The 20134-nt window shown below is 35.7% G+C and overlaps 1 protein-coding gene across 1 annotated transcript in view; it reads left to right on the top strand.

The window, feature by feature from the left end:
• Ndst4 (N-deacetylase and N-sulfotransferase 4) overlaps positions 1–20134 on the top strand; it is a 284281-nt gene that overhangs the window by 119411 nt on the left and 144736 nt on the right. The window contains exon 3 of the mRNA XM_059265003.1: positions 4705–4859. Within this exon, the coding sequence (XP_059120986.1) occupies positions 4705–4859 (155 nt within the window). The remainder of the gene's footprint in view (positions 1–4704; positions 4860–20134) is intronic.

The following is a 20134-nucleotide window of genomic DNA, read 5'->3' on the forward strand; positions in this document are numbered from 1 at the left end:
CCATATTATGTTGAGTTCATATCAATGCCTTTAAGCTTCAGACATTTCCTCAAGTGCTGAATACTGTGATATCCTCTATCATAAAGGCATACGTCATCTCTGGCTAGTCACAATTCTATTTGGAGATTTAACCTTATAGAAAAGCAGGTTGAAAGCCAAGGAAGTTCATTCCTTCTGTGTGCTTGTGGCTGTGATGTGTAATTATTTTCTCCCAGGATCGTCTGATTTCCCAGTACATGAGGATACTGATTGATAGGCTTCATTATTCTGAAGACATTTAATCTCATGTTTCTAGTGTAGCAGTGACTACTGCTGCTTGGGTTAGACTTCGTCATTTCTTTGTATTTGTCATGTGTTCTTCCCTATCCACCTCTCTGACCTTCATGTTAAAGCCAATCTCACCCCAAAATGACATATTACTAAACCTTCCCTGAAAGTTATTCGTCCACCGGTGGCAGATTGAAAGAGGTACACATAGCGTTGATTAAAAACAACAAAAAAAAAAATATAATGAAAGTGGGAAATTTAAGATGATTTTTTTTAGTCTGAAAATGTTTACATCTTAATTGAAAATACATCATGAAAGCTCCACCAAATGGAAACCCCACCCCTGAGTAAGGCCACCTTCTGGGAGAGCTGTGCATTTTCATTTTCACTGGACATGATTTCTAGTGAGCATTATTGCTGTTATTATAATTTAATAACCAATTAGACCTAATCCAATCAATAATTGTCATGAATAATGTTTGGAAATTGGTTAAAATTGTTTTCCCAGGTTGTCACTTTTACTCCCTAAAAATTGACTTCATTAAATATGTGTTAACTTCAAAGATAAAAGAAGGGAAATGGCTGTCTTAGTTTTGTGATTTTTTTTTTACTCTTCCATATACACTGTGAATTAAATGACCAGATGTTAGAGACAGATGGGTCGTGTTGAAATCAGGCTTTGACATTTTACCAACTATATAAACATACACAAACTATGTAACCTTTCTATGCCTCAGTTTCCACATCTAAAAAAGATGGTAATATTACCTCCCATACATGTAGTTTAAGTGCTCATTATTAGTAATTTTGGAAGTATTTTGTATGAGAATAAAGGTTTATGGAATACTAATTTAAATCTGTTTCCTAATTTGGGGATAGTAGGTATCTTTTAATATACATTTATTCACTAACAAGGATCATCACGTGGTTAGTATAGGTGGTTTTTGTTAGGTTTCAAATCTGGAATAAATGACTCAGGTGTGTACTTAACATCTCAAAGTGGACCTGGTCAGACAGGTTCTACCTGTATCCCTCAGTCCCTACCTATTACAGGATCCTCTTGACTAGTGTAACCCACCCCCTACTCTAAACTTCTCCAGCCCAGGGGGCTGGGCTGCTCTTCCTTATATAATCCAACCATTTTGGTTACCTGCCCTCTGTACATATGAGCCTCCTGGCCACTGCTCCGTGTCCCCCTACCCTTCCCTCCCTTCCCAACTCCCCTCTCTTCACTTGGCTCCTTCTAATCATGGCTACTCTGAGCTCTCCCAGATGTGTCTACCTCTGGCTATGCATGCCCTCCGGTATTTAATCAGCTGTCTCCTCCACCATAACTAAGAGCACTCTTTTTCCTTTTCCTTTTCATTTTTTTCATTCATCTATATATTCACCTATGGGAGGTCATACCAGGTATTGAATAAAAGAAAAAATTTTAAAAAAATATGTCTTCACATTTAGAAATTAGAATATTTCATGCATAATGAGCATATTTTTGTGTAAAAGAGATGAAACAGCCAATGGAATATTTTGAATCTTATTTTACTCTTACAACTTTACCTTTAATCTATAGTCCAAATCTTGCTAAAAAGCATTGTTTATTGGGTCCATGGCTGTAGATTAGTTGTAGAGCACTTGCCTTGTGTTCAGAGTTCAACCCTTAGTAATGAAAAAGACAAAATCAAAAACCTTATGTGGACAGATTGAAAGAGCTTTCAGAAGCATGTCATTGTCTCAAAGCAACAATCCAGCAAAATTGGTGACAAGAAAATAAACCTTTTTTAACTTTACTCTGACTTAAAAATGTATGCTCTAGGAAACAAAAAAGGTTAAAAAAAAGTACAAAACCTACTTTATTTTATATTAATGATCATTTAGACATAATTTTGGCTTAGTTTAGGTTTATTTGGAACACAGCCAGTTTAATACCTTTAACTGGTATCTATATGGTCATCATGAACTACAAATAACATTTTAGTCTAACTTAAGCATACATGAGTATTGAAAAAGTATGTGCTTTGACTGCCAAAATATAGCATTTTTACTTATAATGGAAATTACTTAAAATTCTACTGTGTTCTACCAGCATGACTTGCTATCATATTTTTCATTAAACTATATAGAGTGTCAAGGGTCAGCCTCATGTGGCTTTGGATTATATGACCAGCATAAAATAAGAGAACAGTTGGCAGAAATTAATCTAGGATATTTAAAAAGCAAGAAGCTTAAAAAATGTCACTTGCAAACTTGCCTAGAGATTTTGTCAATTAGCATAACCTCTGATACAAAATTGCTGATATTTTATGATCAGCCATTCAACTGTTTATATCAATATTCTACAAATTGAGCAATTGACCTTGTTCCTGGTCAAGGAAGCGTTCTGTGCTTCCAGCCACACACAATAACGATCAGTAGAGCTGAAAGGGAATGAAATATTTCCTAAACCCTCTACACTCAGAGAAAAACGGTCTGGTTTTATTTGATGGAAGAAAGCAATTCTTTCATCACTTGTGACATAAGTGACTCTTTCAAATGCATAGCTCAGTCTGTTTAATTATGGAGATAAGAAACACCTGTGGCATATGTATTTCACCAGTGGAAATGGTAAATGATTCTTAGCTTGGATTTCAACATTAGATGGTCTTAATACACAAACATAAGTCAATGACCTTGGAGTCTGATACCAACAGTTTTAGACAACTTATGGAAATTATGAATGTTGTCTACATATCTCATTCACAGAATTTCATAAATTTCTAAACTTCATTAACCCTGTATGATATGAAGCTGCTAAGGTCATTGACTGTTTTTAAGAAGGCAGAATTAAGTCATTTTAGTAATCATTGTTCTAGGAAAGTAGCATGCTACAGTACAGCTTAATGGATCCAGTGTTTGCTTTTAAAAGGTGTGATATATGCAGGCTGAATCTTTAAGAATGTGTAAAAATATGTCAATTAAAAGCAAAGCAATTAAACATCAGCTGGCTTGATTTTCAGATGTTTATAGTCTACGCACTTCTGTCTGGAAGACACAACGTGAAGTGCTTTCATCAATTGATCGCATTGACTCATTACTAAGACCTTATGGCAAAAGTATTTGCATCCTTGTTTTAAACCAGGAAACTGGGACTCAGAATTATACCTCTTCAAAATCAAACAGTTAATTTTATAGAAAAGAAGGGACTCTCTTCTGGGAACTGAATCCAAACTGCCTTACCCACTTCATATCATTTTTTCTATGACTGAGGACATCTTTTTTATGGAACATGCAAATGGAACATTTTAAGAAACATTTAAAATAAAATTAATATGTAGTCCCTTAATTTAATAAATAGCAAAAAATTAAACACCCACCTATTAAATATATTGTGTCATGAAAGAATAAACCAAATAAAAGCACACTAGAAGCCAGAACATTTTTTAGATTTCTTTTATAGTTTAGTATTTTGAGAATATATAACAATGATTGCATGACTAAATTCATAACACTTTAAAAATTTGTCTAAATTTTATTAAATTATGTAAAATACATAGAGCTCTATATAGCAAAAATCTTTCTGGAGAGCTGCAATATGATAAATACACTTAGAAATATTTTTGTTTTTCTTTCAGCTGTAGTATCACAGTGCTCTTCACATGCATTGGACTGAAAACTGCTCATAAAATGAGAAAGATATACTCATTTTCAACTAATTCTCAAATCAGGTTTCTTTTAGAAATAATTATAAGATTCATTGTTAAGGTTTTATGAAATTCTTAGGGTTTATATAACCTTTATTATAAAACATAAATAAAAACAATCTTGTGTTAAAATTGGAGTTCTATGTGAATAGCATTAACTTGAACTATAAAGAAACAACAGTACTTAAAGAATAACTGTTCAGTTTTAAATTAAGAAGAATTTAAATTTAAATTAAAGAAGAATCCAAAGGTAGTTCCCACTGGTTTGTTCTACAGGATAACTTTGTAGTTGTTCTATTTCTATTTTATTTTATTTTGCCTGTATAGATCACTTGTATTTTCCACATTCCTTCAATAAGTTCATGACATTTTCATAACTAAAAGGACTAAACAAAATTCATCAAAATATCTACTCAGTTTCGTACACACATACAAAATATTTGAAAAAAAGAAGTGATCCTCTCTAATCAAATTCCTTGTATACAGTAAGAAATCGTGAATTATATGTGTTTTTTTGTGTGTGTGTGTGTGCTTATTGTTTATTCCAGCATGTGCTCACAGTTCTAAACACCATCAGTAGTGAGTAGTCTTAAACTGCCACTTTGATTAGCAGTACCCATCACACCATACTCATGCCCCTCATCTCAGATGTAACCTTGACTAAACTCATTCTTGTCTGTTTAGAGATTAGCGTGAAGAATTAAATAAATCTTACAAAAACAAGTTCATCATTGAAGCCATTGTCGCTAATGTTTTGCAGGAACTGAAGAGGAAGATGAAGGGGATGATCTTCTGCTGCGGTCTGTGGATGAGTTCTGGTGGTTCCCTCACATGTGGAGCCACATGCAGCCCCACCTCTTCCGCAATGAGTCATCGTTAGTGGAGCAGATGATTCTCAACAAAGAATTTGCCCTGGTGAGTAGATTTGATTGTGGCATTCCTCCTCTATGGGTTGTGATCTAATAACAGCTTCTGAAAATAGTGGACTGAGGTGAATCCCATAGAAATAGAATAGAAAAAAATATCAAAGGACATTACATACATTGAAGATTCCACTTGCTTTGTGATATTCTGTGCCAGGTATGTGTTTATATGCAGGTTGTGATTACATATAGCTGTAAATACATATCATACATACATAAGTATATCAAATATAGATGAGTTCTATACAGAGTAATAAAAATTGGTATATTTTCAAGGTAACTTTCAGAAAGCTAACCTCTTATTGAAAGATTGTTCTAGCATCTAAAAAAAGGAAACACCATACTTTCTCCATATATAAGTATGAATAAATTAATTTTTTTTCAGCAATTCCTCTCAAACTTCAGTGTGTCTTTTTCACCAAGAAAATACTCCAAACACAGACTGTAGGTTCTTGCTTCCAATTTCTGGTTCAGTAGATTTGCAGAGGCTCAAGACTTGCATTTTCAAAACTTTTCCAGTGGACACCTGTATGGTGGGAAAGGTCATCCCCATAGTCTAAAGGGGCAGACTGTTGCCTGTTCTTGTGATATAAACTAAGAATGCTTTCTTTTTCTACATGTTTTAATAACTGAAAATACTACTGAAGTAACTGTAATATTTTGCAACATATAAGAGTAATTTCAGGAAGCTTGGATTTCCAAGCCCCTAAGGAAGATGTCTTTGGAATATTGCCCCACTCCTGCACTGTCCTCGGCTGCTTTCCCACCACCATTGTGCAGTAAAGTTGGGAAACAGACCCTACTGCCTCATGTCCAAACATGTGTCTATCTTGCCTATAGTGAAAAGCTTGCCTGCTCTTGTTTTAGGTATTACTTGAGCTCTCTGTCCTTCCAAAAATGTAATAAAGGACAGAAATCTGGTCCCCAGAAAAATAGTCAGATGAGTTCTCTCATGTTTGCATAGTGGGACATGTTATCACAAAAAGTGTGGGAATCCTCCCCAGTGCCTGGAGCTTTCTGTTCTGGACCCCATCATGACTACCTACAACTCCTCTGAACTGTGCCAGTGCAGAAACCTTCAGTTTTGAATTGTCATATTTGGATGCATAGGCCTCAAATGAATACAATGGAATCCTATAAAGTTATACCTGGTTGGTTATTATTATTTTAAAAGAACACTTTACTCTTCTCTCTAAGTTTCCAGGGCAGAGCTATACCTACATATAGGGAGTCCAGACTCATAAATATGGAAACTAAAGTGAGTAAAATTATGGATTAGAGCACCAAAATACCTTAATTGAAGTCTTCCTTCCATGAATGGTTGCTTGATGTAGTACAAATAGCTTATATGCTCTGTGTCCTGGTTTCTCATACACAAAATAATAAGGAGAATAGGAAGGATTACTACACAGAACAGCTGGGCAGATGAAGACGTATTTCTAAATGGTCTTATTAAATAAAAAAAAACACAGAGCCAAATATAGGGGTGAAAGACTTAGGTCAGGGAAATAGGGAAAGTCACCAGGCAACCTTACCACACCAACTCTGCAGCTTCCAAATGCAAGTTATTTCCTGTCTACCCACACCTATATGCCTTGCTGTTCTGCCATCTGATTTGCTCTCTCTGTTCAGCTACATCACTTCCTCTTCCTGCCCAGCTCTATCACTTCCTGTCTGTCTGTACAGACTTCCAGACCTCCATAGTTAACTAGTGTTGGAATTTGAGGCATGTGCCACCACATCTGGTTCTGTTCCCAGTTTGGTCTTGAGCACACAGAGATCCTGCCTGCCAAGTGATAGGAGTAAAGGTGTGTGTTAACATTGTATGACTTCTTTGTTGTGTCTGTTTTTTTCTCTAGTCTCAGGTAAGCTTTATTTATTAAAGCAGAAATAAAATATCACTACAGGCAGATGCACATATAAGTTTACACTAGAGTCTAGCACTCAATAAGCCTTCCATATGTATTGTTTGTCCAATTATCACTTTTCAAAATACACACAAATATGCCATCACGTGTTGCTTTAAATAATTATATGCATATATTTTTCAATGTGGATTAATAAAAGATTCCACCTGTAAGCACTATCTAAAAAATTCTATAATGCTAAATAGTATTAAAAGCATTATAAGTAAATTTACCTTACTGAAAAACAAACATGCTTATAAACACTCCTGGTTTGGTTACTTTGAAAACCAAACATATTTAATCACTTGTCTTAAATCTGCCCAACTCTACTGCCACTCAGCAGCCTGGCTCTCCAGATTTGCAGGTTATATTTCATAATTGCTGATTTCACCCGTTTGAGTAATTTCTTTTTTAAAAGCCATGCTGAGAGCTCTGGAAAAGACTCCAGTGTAATTTGCTTCACAATGAATCGTTGAAGCTTTTTAGAGGCCATTCAGAGCAATTACATTTGTTTAGTCAGTGACACTAGAAGCTACACTTAAACCTATAAATATATTTTGTTTAAAAAGATCTTGTTACGTGTTTCAAAATATTACAACCCAAATGAAACTTGTTAAACACATACATTGCAGTGGTATTGTCTTTTTCTTCCCTGAGTACAGTTCCACAAAACTCAAGACTGTTAAGCAATGTCATTGAGAGCCCTGTCTTTCCTGTCAACATGGCATGACAGTGTGAGCGCTATCCAGCATCAAGAAACATTTCTTTCTTATAAAATTATTTATCCAAGTCCAGGTAACATTTTGAAAGCATCAACAATATGAAGATAGTACAGGGCAGTCGAAAGCACCAGTGAGATATTGGCAGGCTAAAATTAGTCCCCACTGCTTGCACCAGTTCTAATAAAGTTGGCAACTTATTTAATGTCTTCATGCTTCACTTTCTTCCCTTGAATGCTAATGGCTGTTTTTCATTCTCTACGCCACAAACTTTCTTTAGATAATTAATTTACATCAACTCATCTGCCAAAGGAAAGCACTGGACCAGATAATGCCACTGATCAATTCCAGCTCTAAATTTGTGATAACTGACAACATCAGTCCCAAAATTTGGATCAAACATCTTGAAATACTCAGCTGGCTGCAACCGCAGCAATTTTGGAAAAAGATTTTCAAACTAAATGAGCACTTATGTGCATAAAAACCAAATGTACTAAATTCTTCCTTTAAAAAATTGTATTCTGACATTCCTAATTACTCCTTGGTAGGACTATGTGTGATATAGGGATTGTCAGTTTCAAAAGCACAGTTGTTTTCATAACATCTCAGAAAAGTATTCAAATGGAGTAGTAAGACCTTGATACTGATACTTTTAGAAATAATTTTTTAAAACCCAATGATCACATCGATAGGATTTTCTGAAATCTCTCTGGATGTAGTTCATTTCTTCTTGGAACATGTTTAAAGATCATGAGAATAATATATTAAATGAGTGTTTATTTTTCCTTTCAGTATTCTGCAAGAAACTTTATTGATATAAAGCTTTACCATTGTTTAATTTATGTTCATGTGTAAACAGAGGCTTTTCTCTGTCCTGCCTGTCCTGCAGCCACTTCTAAATAATCACTCAGAGGCTTAATATTAATTACAAAATTTTTGGCTTATTAGCTCATGCTTATTACTAACTAGATCTTACATTTGAATTAACCCATTTCTATTAATCTATGCATTGCCACATGGCCTGTGACTTACCAGTTCTCTGACATCTTGTTCCTTGGGAGGCTGGATCCTATCTGCCCCGACCCTACCCTTCTTCATCTCCATCTTCAGTTTGATTGTATCACCTAACCTTATTCTGCCTCTCCACTGGCCAAACAGCTTTATTATCAACCAATGAGAGCAACATATATTCACAGTGTACAGAAGATGTCCCACAGCACACATAAACAGTTTGTATGGGGTGAGGGGGTGGGGGATATGTGCATTCAGTCCGTGAGTAAAAATAACTGTGCTATGTATGTATGTATGTATGTATGTACATGATTAATACATGGATATATGTCATGGGTATATTTCTGTGTTTACACAGAAAGTGTTAATATATTGATCAGTATAATCACTCAATATATAGTAGTAACAATACACTTTACTTGGTATAACAGAAAAGTGGAGAAAAATGTTTTTAAGTTCCTTTCTGTAATAAATCATAGATCTTTGCCGCCACTAAGTTGCTTGTGCATGTCAGTAAACAGAAGCAAACTTTCAAAGATGACAACAAAGGCTGAAGAAAACCAGAGACATTGAGTAACATGAAAGCATCTAATGAAAAAGTGACCAAAAAATCATCTCTAATTTAACCTACATCTCCATTTCAATCACAAAGAAAGAGAATGCCTGTAGCATAAACCTGAATTATTTATTTTTATTCCACAACAGACTTGTGGGGAAAAAAATGTGTTTGTTATTTTAAGTTTAACATGCATACTCATTAAGGTTTCTAAGCCAGTGGGGCTTTTCAGTCCACTGATTATTTCAGATGAGAAAATAGCCTGAAGGGGAAAAAACAGCATTTTGTCTTCACTGCTAACATTTTTCAATAAAGACGCAGTTTCCTCACGTTTTAGTAAATAGCAAAGTATCTTGTTTTAACTAAGTAAATGGAGATTCTTAAAGTTAATGGTTTTAAGTTATACTGTTTAAAAGGTAAACATATTTATGAAATATACACATACCTATTTAATAATTTGATCGAATATTCATTAAATGCTGACATGTAAGTTATTTTCATTAAAACACAAACCTGGGGCCAATGAGATGGCTCAGTGGGTAGTGTATGTTTTGGGTAAGCATGTAGACTTAAGTTTGGCTTTTGAGCACCCATGTATAAAGTAGGACATAGATGTTCATCTATAATCCGGGTGCTTGGAGGTAGAGACAAGAGGATCACTAGGGCTCAGTGACAAGCCATCCTAGCCGATTAGTGAATTTTAAGTTCAGTTAGAGACCTCATCTCAAAAACTAATGTGGACAGCAAAAGAAGAGGGCCACACAATATCATTTCTGGCCTCCGGATAAGCATAGACAGTCACATACTCACATACATATGCATACACCAAATGCACACACAATACAATCTCACAAAGAGCTATCAAATAGCAACAAGGAAAAATTTAAAACATACTTCATACTCTATAGGCTTGGTAGCTTTCATATTTAAAGGGAATGAGAGTGGAATTAAAATACTGCTTCTTGTCATTCTACATGAGGTACAGTTTTACTGGACTACACAACATGCAGTTTTGTGCAATTCAACAAATGCCTGTGTCCAAAAATGTTGTGAATGAGAGGACTCAGAGAGTGAAGGTTCTAGCCTCCAAGGCCGAGGTAGGACCCAGAGCCTACACATGTTAAAGGGAAGAAGCAGTTCCCTTCAGGTTGACCTCTGATCTCTCCCCATATGCTGTACCACATGAATGAACACACATTGACACACATACATACCTAAATAGCTGTCATTTTTAAATGCTGATTGTAACTAATAGATGTGTAGGGCAAGGATAATGCAAGAATATTATTTTTAATTGTGATAAGATTTGTCATTGTTTAAATTACTTTTCACAATGGATCTATGATGAAAAAGACATTCTTTTCAAATTCAGAAGAGTGAATGTAAAAGCCCACAAATGACTTAGGCCAAAAGATGACAGCTAACCAACAACCAGAAGCCCTGAGGTGTAGAGGAAGAAACTGGGCGGTATGTGACAATATGGACTGTGAGGACCTTACACTAGATTGGCCGGTCAGAGAAAGATAAATGCTCTATGGACTCCTCACACAAGCATCTGCAAAAGTCAGATTCAAAGAACTAGAGAGTGAGATGGTAGTTGCTACTGACTGGAGGCAGGGTAAATAGGAAGCTCTTAACAAAGGAGCATGACAGTTCAGTCCAGCAAGAGGAATGCGTCTTAGCTTGCCAAGCAAAACTGTGTCTTTATAAGCAATGAGTTTTAATATATGGCACACTTAAGATGTTGTCAATGAGGTAGATTTTATGTTGTATATTTAGCACAATAAATAAGTGGAGATTTTAATAATAAATCGAGCTTCTGAGAAATTCTGTAGAACAAATACTCACATCTACTCCTTCAGAATGGAATGCAGTAGATAGCTATGTAAATTACCCACAAGTGAAGATCTAAAATTTTTATTAGCTTTGCAGCAGCAGTCTGTGTAGTTCTGAAGGTTATCACTCAATATGAAGCAGGCCTAATCTCTTAGGAGACTTCAATCAAGGGTTCAGCTGAAGTGGCAAGTGATCTTGAGACTTACTTGGAGGGTAGACCACTGCTAAGCTAATGTTTGTTGACAAGGTTCAGTTCCTCACAAGCTGGGAGCTACATTTTCCCACCAGGTGTTATCTAGATCTGCCTTGATTTTCGGTTCATGTGAGCTGCTCCAGGAGAAAGTTCACAGCATGACAGGATAGCACTCTGAGACAGAGAACAAGAGATTTGTAGTCTTCCAGGAGAAGCCATCCCTGTCACTTTTATCATGAACTGGTCTGGAGGAGCCAGTCAGGAGCTCCATTCTACACACAGCAGAAAGGAAATTAAGGAAGGAAAGCAGCAGGAGGCAGAGGACATTTGAAGCCACTGTGCTTAATACCTGTCACATGTAACCACAAGTTGAGAATTCTACCCAAGGCAGTTGTCCTTACACTGATTTATTTAAAGAGATTTGAACGTGAAATAAACATAATATCTTTTCTCAAGTTTAAGGACAGTTATAACTTCACAAGCCACAACTATTAGATTCATCTTATGCTTCCCTTTCTCTCATCTTTTTAGTTGCATTTGCCAGATGCAGATGGTGGATCTTGTTACCAATAGCACTACCTATTTCATTGAAGCTCCCATTGTGTCACTTTTAGAAATTATACTTAAAGCAATATTAATATATGATACAGTTCATATGTGTAAATTGTCATCTCTAGTAAGTTTTACTACCTTTGCTCAGACTTCATCTTAATTTTATCAGCAGCTAAAAAAAATTCATTTCTTCTAGCACTCACTTTTCCTTCTTGCCCACCTTTAACAATTAAAGTACTTCTGTTGTTATAACTTCCTAATTTTGACATTCAGAATAAATGAGTTCATATAACTTATGATCCTTTTTTCATTACCTAGCATAAAGTTTCCAAGATGCACATATCTAGAGACTCCTATTTCACTGTCAAATGATACTCTAATGTACAGCTACATTGTATGATATTTACACCACCAGACGCTAGCTATATCTACCTGTTGTTATCATTACAACACCATTATGGACAGTCATGCACAAGTGATATATAGAAATACATTATGGATTCCCTGTAGTATTTCCTGGGAGTGGAATTGTGTTAACTCTAAGTCATAGACTGACTCTACACTTAGTATTCTAGTAACTGCCCCAGTGTTTCCACATTTCTACTCTCACCAGCAAGAGAAGAGTCCCACTTTACAACATGCTCTCCAACCCTTATTACTTTCTTTTTAATTACAACCATTCTAGTGACTATGAATTCTCATTCATTTTGTCTAAATAATGTTATGTCTTTGAGATTATGATATGATGTCATCAATTCCCCTTCCCTTTCCTCTCCCTAAATCATCAGATGAACACTTTCTGTTCTTTCTCAAGATCATGGACTCTTTTTTTCCCCATTAATTGTTGATATCTGTGTTTGGATATTTCTTTGTGTTTATTTTAGAGTTCATTGAGCTTCTTAGATATACATTAATGATTTTCATCAAACTTGAAACTTGGCACATATTGTTTCTTCAAATGCCATCATTTAACTTTCTTTCCTTCCAATCTTCCTGGTACTTCCATCTCATGTATGTTGGTTCACTTAACACACAGCACTGTGTTCTCTGAGACACTGGTTGTTTTGCTTCATCCTTTTCACTCTATTCTTCAGAATTTATAATCTCTATTATTCTATCTATCTATATTCTCTCTCAATCTACTTAATATGTCTCCTGTCATAGTAAACTTCCTGTTGAACCTTCTAATAAACCCTTTTGTCATTTTAATAATGGTGCTTTTTTACTCCAAAATTTCTGTTTGTTTCTTTACTATAATATCTCACACATTGTTACTCCCTATTTGAGGAGAAACTGGCATTATATATTCTGTGTCATTGAGTATGGTGTGTTTTGGTTCTTTAAATACATTTCAAATATTTATTAACTTAGCATATGTCTTTGAAGGTAATTTCTATTTCTTGCTTCATTTTCTGTGGATCAAACTGTTCCATTTCATTGAAGATACTATAATTTTTTGTTACAAACTAAACATCTTAAATAGTCATTATTGGAGTTTTCATCCTGACTTCCTGTCTATAAACTATATTTTGCATTATTTAATTATGTGCTTTCTGATATGACTAAATAACCTAAGACAAATGACTCCCTTGAAGTATGCAGTTTCAATGTTGCTCTTTGGAAAGTACCACTTTGTGGAGACAGTTGTTTAGGCCAGGGTTCCCTGTGTGTCTTTCTGGGAACTACCATTAGTGTGATGGTTATTCACCTATGAGCCTCCAGTAATGGCCAGTTAATGTGTCTGCTGTTTCTGATACTGACTCAGGTTACAGATGAATACATTACTTGAGTTAAACCTATGAAGCTCTGGGCTCATAGAGTGCTCCTCTCAATGTCCTCCCTTAATTGTTCCTGGTAGATGGCTGTTTAGTCTGTGACTAGCTATTATTGATCTAAAGATGACGACAATCTCCTCTTTAATCAGCAGCAAAATTCACTATCTTTGAATGTGGTCTTAGACTATGTGTTCCTTTTCTCCCCAAATCTAGGTTTCCACAGGGAGAACTTCATGCTTTCTCCTCTTATTACCTGCTGTTCTTGGTAAAATCTCTCTTGCAGAGATATATTGGAGGTGGGTACTAGGCTTGCTTTTCTTAATATTCTATCTTGATTTAGAGGATGGGTCCCAAATCAATGTAGAAGTCTCTGATCTTCCCAGCTCACCCTTTGTGGCATGGAACCATCACTCTATGAAAACAATTCCTTGTTCTGTTTTTCCTGGAGTGCATGCTGTCCTTTATCAGTGAGATTAGATTGAATAGAACTCCATATTTCTCTTAGCTAGTTTAGAACTCTACACAAAGAGCAAGAGGATTGCTGAGGGCTCCCTCTCAAAGGTGAAAACCTTAGATGTAGACTGAGAGCTAAGGCGAGGAGCCCTGTCATCTTGACTAAAATTCCCAGAGCTCTCAAATGGGCCAGGGGGACAAAGGTCAAGATCGATTACTACTTTAATGGATCTTTCCATGATTTATTATTTATTTTCATCTGCTCTCTTGCTTTTGTTAATTTTCAAAAGACTTTTACAAATAGTTTCAAATGCATCCTTTTTATACCAGTTTCCAGGGTTTCCCTGAGAGAAAGTCCAGGGAGTTCCTCATACCATCCCTCTAGAAATCAACACTACACCATCTTTATCTTGGCTGACTTATGGCAGTAGACTCCTCACTGGTCTTTGTAGTCTTGACCTTTCTGAGTCTGTCTTCAACTGTTTATAGTCAACATGCAATCCAGACCTTGTGAGTTACCATTAGGATGACCTCACTATCATAAGGTAACCCCTTTAAGTATCTGGTGCTTGTTTCAATAGGCTGCACATGCCTGTCACTTGTTGAATAGACTCACAGCAGTCTTTAGTTTGTCTTCTTTCTAGTAATTGTTAGTACTTGATAACTGCTGTCAAAATGCATTTGTGAAATAATCATTCTATGCCCTTGCCCCTGGTCCAGTGTTACTGGTTTTATTGAGTTTGACCTTGAGTCAACGTTCTCCTGCCCTTCATAAATACGAATGTTGACCTACCTTCTCTAAAATTCTATAGTTCTTGAATTTGGTAAGATAATTTCCCTCCATTTCATTGTCTACACTCCGTACACACTTTTAGGGGAAAATTATAAAAGACTGAATCAAAGAATATTTTGTAGTGACATCATCTTCTAAAAGAGATTAGGGAAACTATAGTTTTCTCATTATTTTCTATCCCAAAGTGCTCTACTTATATTCTTACCTCAACATCTGTTTCCTCTTTTTCTTGCTCTCTGGGGATGAATGAATTTTAATTTAGCTCATTTTTAATATCTTTTAATCTCAGTTCTTTTTAATTTTCTGTCCCTAATTTGCCATCATCCTTTTATATTTAAGTCCTGTGATGGAAATGGATCTAGAATTTCTGATACTTTGCTCTAATGTGCTGTAATTCCTAGATTGTGTATTCAAATTAAAACTCACCAGGGCTTTGGAAATATTTTGTTTGTTAAATCTCTTCTGTTCATTTTTATAGCAGCAATTTTCAAATCCTAGACCGGGCAAAAAGTATTTTTTTTAAAAAATAGCATAAAATAATGAAGTCTAATACCAATATTTTTCCCAAAAGACAGAGTAGTGAATTTGCTAAGTGTTTCAAAACAGAATATGTGCATGATTTTGATCTTGAGTTCAGTCAGTTCTGTTCATTGAAAATCTATACTGAAGAAAATGCCAGTGGAAGGAAGAGCATATTAAAGTCACAGAAAGAAGATTCCAGGACATCAGCCAGTAAACTTGAAGCTTACTTACATGAATACTTGATGCTTCTGTTACGGTGTATACAGCATTTATTTGCAGGTGTCATTTTTAACTATTTTAAAATATTTTAAAAATCCATGGAATTAGTAAAGATAAAACTACATCACGATGTTTCTTGCATTTTAAGTTTAATATTCATGTCTTTTTCATGTTTGATACTGTTCAAAAGTGTTCACAGGCATAATTCATCTGTGATCATATTCCAATTTGTCTCTATCACAGCCTTTGCACTTCTAAGTTCTCATTACATTCATGTTAGTGTTTTGTACTTCAGTCAAGAGAGCAAGGATGATTAGACTTTTCATTTCTGTAATATTAACACCAAATATATTGTGAACTATATATCTGTAACTTGAAAACCATCATTTAAGTAATGTATTATTTTAGCCATTTGAATGTGGACATACCTTGCTGGTTTTAAATTAATAACTGAACAGAACATATTCCATAATATTTTCCCAAAGCCTGGAACTTTTCATTGTAGAAGAAGTTACACACAAGGGGTTGGATATATTTCATTGATAAAATGCTTGTCTGGCATGCACAAGGTCCTGACTGGATCCCCCATATATACATAGTGTACTGACTAGAGTATTTAACAAAATAAAATGTATGTATTTCTTCTCTTAAGAACTCATTCATAGTAGGTATGGATTTTTAGCCTTTGACAAGTAGGATAATACTGTTTAATAAAGTTCTCGGCTAGCTTATTCTAGAAACCTCCAAGGTTCTCATAAATTCTCATTTTCACTAAGCCCACAAGAAGAATAGCATAAACTCTCTGGCTGCAAATTAGAATTGGTATTTTATTACCTATTAATATTCATACTGCTTAGCAAAGGTTTTAGAGAAAAACGACATTTCTTGTCATGCATTATATCATGAAAAGCCCTTGACTTGTTGACGTGATATTGGCAGATGGGCTTAAGAATTTCCCTCAGACAGAATCTCTCTAAAAGCGATATTTATCTATTTGATTTCCCTAGCAGAGAGTAATGGCAGACTCACATTCTCTCTCAAAAGTTCTATTTTAACTGAATCATCCTTCTCCTATCATGCAGCAATTTCTTTTCTGAACATGTTTGTTTTAACTCAAAGAAATAAATGACATCTACAAAATGTCTTTGCATATTGGATGGTCACAATAGTAGGAAATGAACTTTTTTATTATCTGAGAGGGTTGGTATTCATCTATTAAGGCTTGCATTTATCTAATTAGAATACTTTGTAATCATTATTTTGGAAAGCAAAATGTCTGTGAACCATTCTCACTGTTTTTCATTGTGTTGCAGTAATCTCTCCAAAGTGTGTGCTTCTAAATAACCGTTCAGATATTCCAGAGCCCTGCTCTTGTCAGGAGCTGACATATGAGCAGTTGTGGTAGTTTTATCTCAGGGACAGGATGACGGGCATTGGCATTATTTAATCTACTTGTTTTAAAGCAAGTTAGTATTTTCTCTAACTAGTAAGCTCTGTTTGTGTTATACAGAACAATATACAATGCACAGTATATAAGAGAGAACATTATGTTCTTCTTAAGAAAGCAACACCTTAACTATGTTAAACATTAGAACTCTTCTTTGTGAGGCTTGACTTTCAGCTGCACATATCAGCACACGCATCTAGCTTCAGATCTTGTTTCAAATTCCACCTTTTCTAATTATTGTGTCAGTGGTGTTGGCTAATTCTGTTAATGATTTTTAGTGTTAGGTGTGTAAGATGGATGCAAACTACCTTTTGCGTATGTGTTTATAACGCTAAAGAGAATCTCCGGCGAGTAAGTGTTTCAGAGACTATTTAGCATTATTATCATGGCTACTATAGCTCTTTAAGAAACAGTAACTCTTTGTCTTAATAAGAGGTATTATTCTGGTATAAGACAGCCAATTGATTTTTCAAGGAATATTAGTTTGTTTTTTCCCCCATTGATGTGATGAAACACCTTTTCTACAGCGTCTTAAAATGATTTATTCTAGCTCTGAGTTCAAGGTACAGCCCATAATGGTAGAGAAGTAGAGGCAGTAGGAACTTGATGCAGCTGTTCTGGGGAAAGATAACATGCTTACTAGATAATATGCTCCCCTTTCTTGTGTCATTTTATACAGTCCAAGAAGACAGCCACCTAATTCAATCAAAATAATCTCACACAAACATGCCCTGAAAATCACCTTCCAGTGGATTCCAAATTCTGTCAAGTAGATGACTAATACTGACCACCACACAGGCTTATGCAACATTCAAGTTGGGAGCAGAAACAATACATTCAAAATTGCCTAGCCACCCTCCATCTATCCAAAATCCAATCCTGAAGAGGACCACACATTTTTCAGGCAATGAATGTCTTCCTAAATATTCCATCAAAACCAAATATGGGTGACAAAACTGTACTTGTTAACACTGTAGTGAGATAAATGTAGCTGTGCATGCCTGTAATCCTAATACACTGGAGGCTGGGGTAAGATGATTGAGAGTTCCAGGTCAGCCTGGTCTACATAGCAAGACCTTGTCTAAATTAAAAACCATCTAAGTAAATAAACAAGTGAGCAATTAAAAACAGTTGACCCACATACATCTAACAAATTGAAATACTGACATTATTGCTTTCCAGTTGTATCCAAAAATTTTCATTCATTTCTAATGTGAAAAGTAACTCTATCTTTTCACTATACCCTTTTTTCCTTCTACATTATCTTCCTCTCTCTCTCTCTCTCTCTCTCTCTCTCTCTCTCTCTCTCTCTCTCTCTCTCTCATGTTTTCCTTCATTCCTTTTCTCCATAGATAATTAGTGATTATTCAATTTCTGCTTGACATTTTAATTGATACTGGAGAAGCAAAATGAAGACTATTCAAGAATTTGTATTTAGGCAATAGCTTCTATGTCTAATAAGGTAGTATTTGGAGTTTTTTCTAAGAAATTTGCAGAACACAGTAGAGCCATGGATGAACCTCCAACTAATTATAAAGTGATGAAGATTGTTTTAAAGAAAAAAATTGAAATGTTGTGTGAAAATGGGTTGGTTTCATGAGGCAAAAATCAGGAAAGGAGTCACCAGAGAGAGAAGGAGTACAGAACTTGGCACCAAATAAGATGCTCCAGCCTCAGGCAACTGTGGTAGTGTATGTTTTTATTCCCAGCACTGAGGAAGCAGATTTCTGTGAGTTCAAGGCCATCCTGGTCTACATAGTGAGTTCCAAGACAGCCAGGGCTATAGAGAGAGACTCAGTCTCTCTCTTTCTCTCTCTCTCTCTCTCTTTCTCTCTCTCTCTCTCTCTCTCTCTCTCACACACACACACACACACACACACACACACAAACACACACACACACACACACACACACAAGCAAACAAAAACAGAAAACAAACAAACAAAAAAGAGGCTTCAGTCTTTAATGAAGTCTATAGTCCATTTAGCAATAAGCTATCTATAGGTTAAGAAACTACTACCTGGAGGAATTGGCCTACAATTAGTGTTGTAACTTCAGTGTGCTAAGTGTGGGTTTTCTATTCTCAATGGGTTGTGAAAGTCAAACAAACAGAGTAAACTTGTGACAGATGTAGTATGTTGCTGGCAAAAATTTGTAAACCTTGAGGAATGCACGTGAATCAGAGATATGTACGCTTGGAGTCACACTGCTGAAGCTCTACTGCAAAGCTACCCATCAGTGATTGCTATGACCACTCTGTCCTTAGAAAAATGAATCTGCAGATTATAAATGTATTCTCATAGCCCCTCCCCTTATAAACCTCTGAATGGGAACATCAGTCTTTGATGAAGGGAATAAGAAATGGTTTTTATTTCAAAGAAGGCTGAAGCTGAGAATTAGGAGATGTGAGAAAGCATCTTGTGCAGGGCAGGATATTGAGGAGCATTTCACCTTGATGTTGTACACCAGGAGTGAAAATTCAATTGTATTAATCACCTTAGCTTAGAACCCTGCCATCCAAAATACAGTTTCTCTGTATTTTCAAATCAAACAATAATGTGTTCCTATTAAGGGACCCTAACTAACTATCTTCCCATAAACTTCTACATCATTGTTTTTGTTTTCCAATCACATGAGATTAGAAAGTAGGGTGCTTAGTAATGGAATATTATGAGAGGCCTCATTTCTACCTTCTTGTTTCGGGGTTCAGTTGACTTAGGTTCTTGGACATCATTTCTAAACAAATAAGCCTGTTTGGTTTTATAATTTCCCTGGAAGAGTGAAGACAATGTTTGCTTGGAGAGACACTGTGGCCATCTGGAGCACAGTTTACCAGCCTTTCCCTCAGGTAGTAGGAACTCCAGTAAGGCAGCTGATGCAGCTCACACTTGCTCTTCCCATTTACTATTTGTCCTTTCCCACACCTAGTATGTGGGCTGCTAGCTAAATTAGAGTGTTTATCTTCAAAGTAGGACATAAAGACCAAAAGAACCCCAGACCTCACATTTGTGTACTTTGGCAACTAACAATTTGGCTTTCTCTTTCTCTTTGCTTTGGTGTGTGTGTGTTGGGAAGGGGGAAATGTCTGTCTTCTTATCCTAGTTTGTTTCTATATTTCTGTTACAGAAGCTGAACCCACTGCCTATGTACCTATGTAATAGAGCACTTTAATGCTTTACCATGACATTCTTTCCCTTAATATTTTGAGCCGGCCCTAAACTTATATTCCCCTGGTTGTATCAGAATAGATTTTCTGACAGACTATTCATATACATGAAAACCTA

The sequence above is a fragment of the Peromyscus eremicus genome, chromosome 6 (assembly GCF_949786415.1).
Source record: "Peromyscus eremicus chromosome 6, PerEre_H2_v1, whole genome shotgun sequence".
NCBI classification, from domain to species: domain Eukaryota; kingdom Metazoa; phylum Chordata; class Mammalia; order Rodentia; family Cricetidae; genus Peromyscus; species Peromyscus eremicus.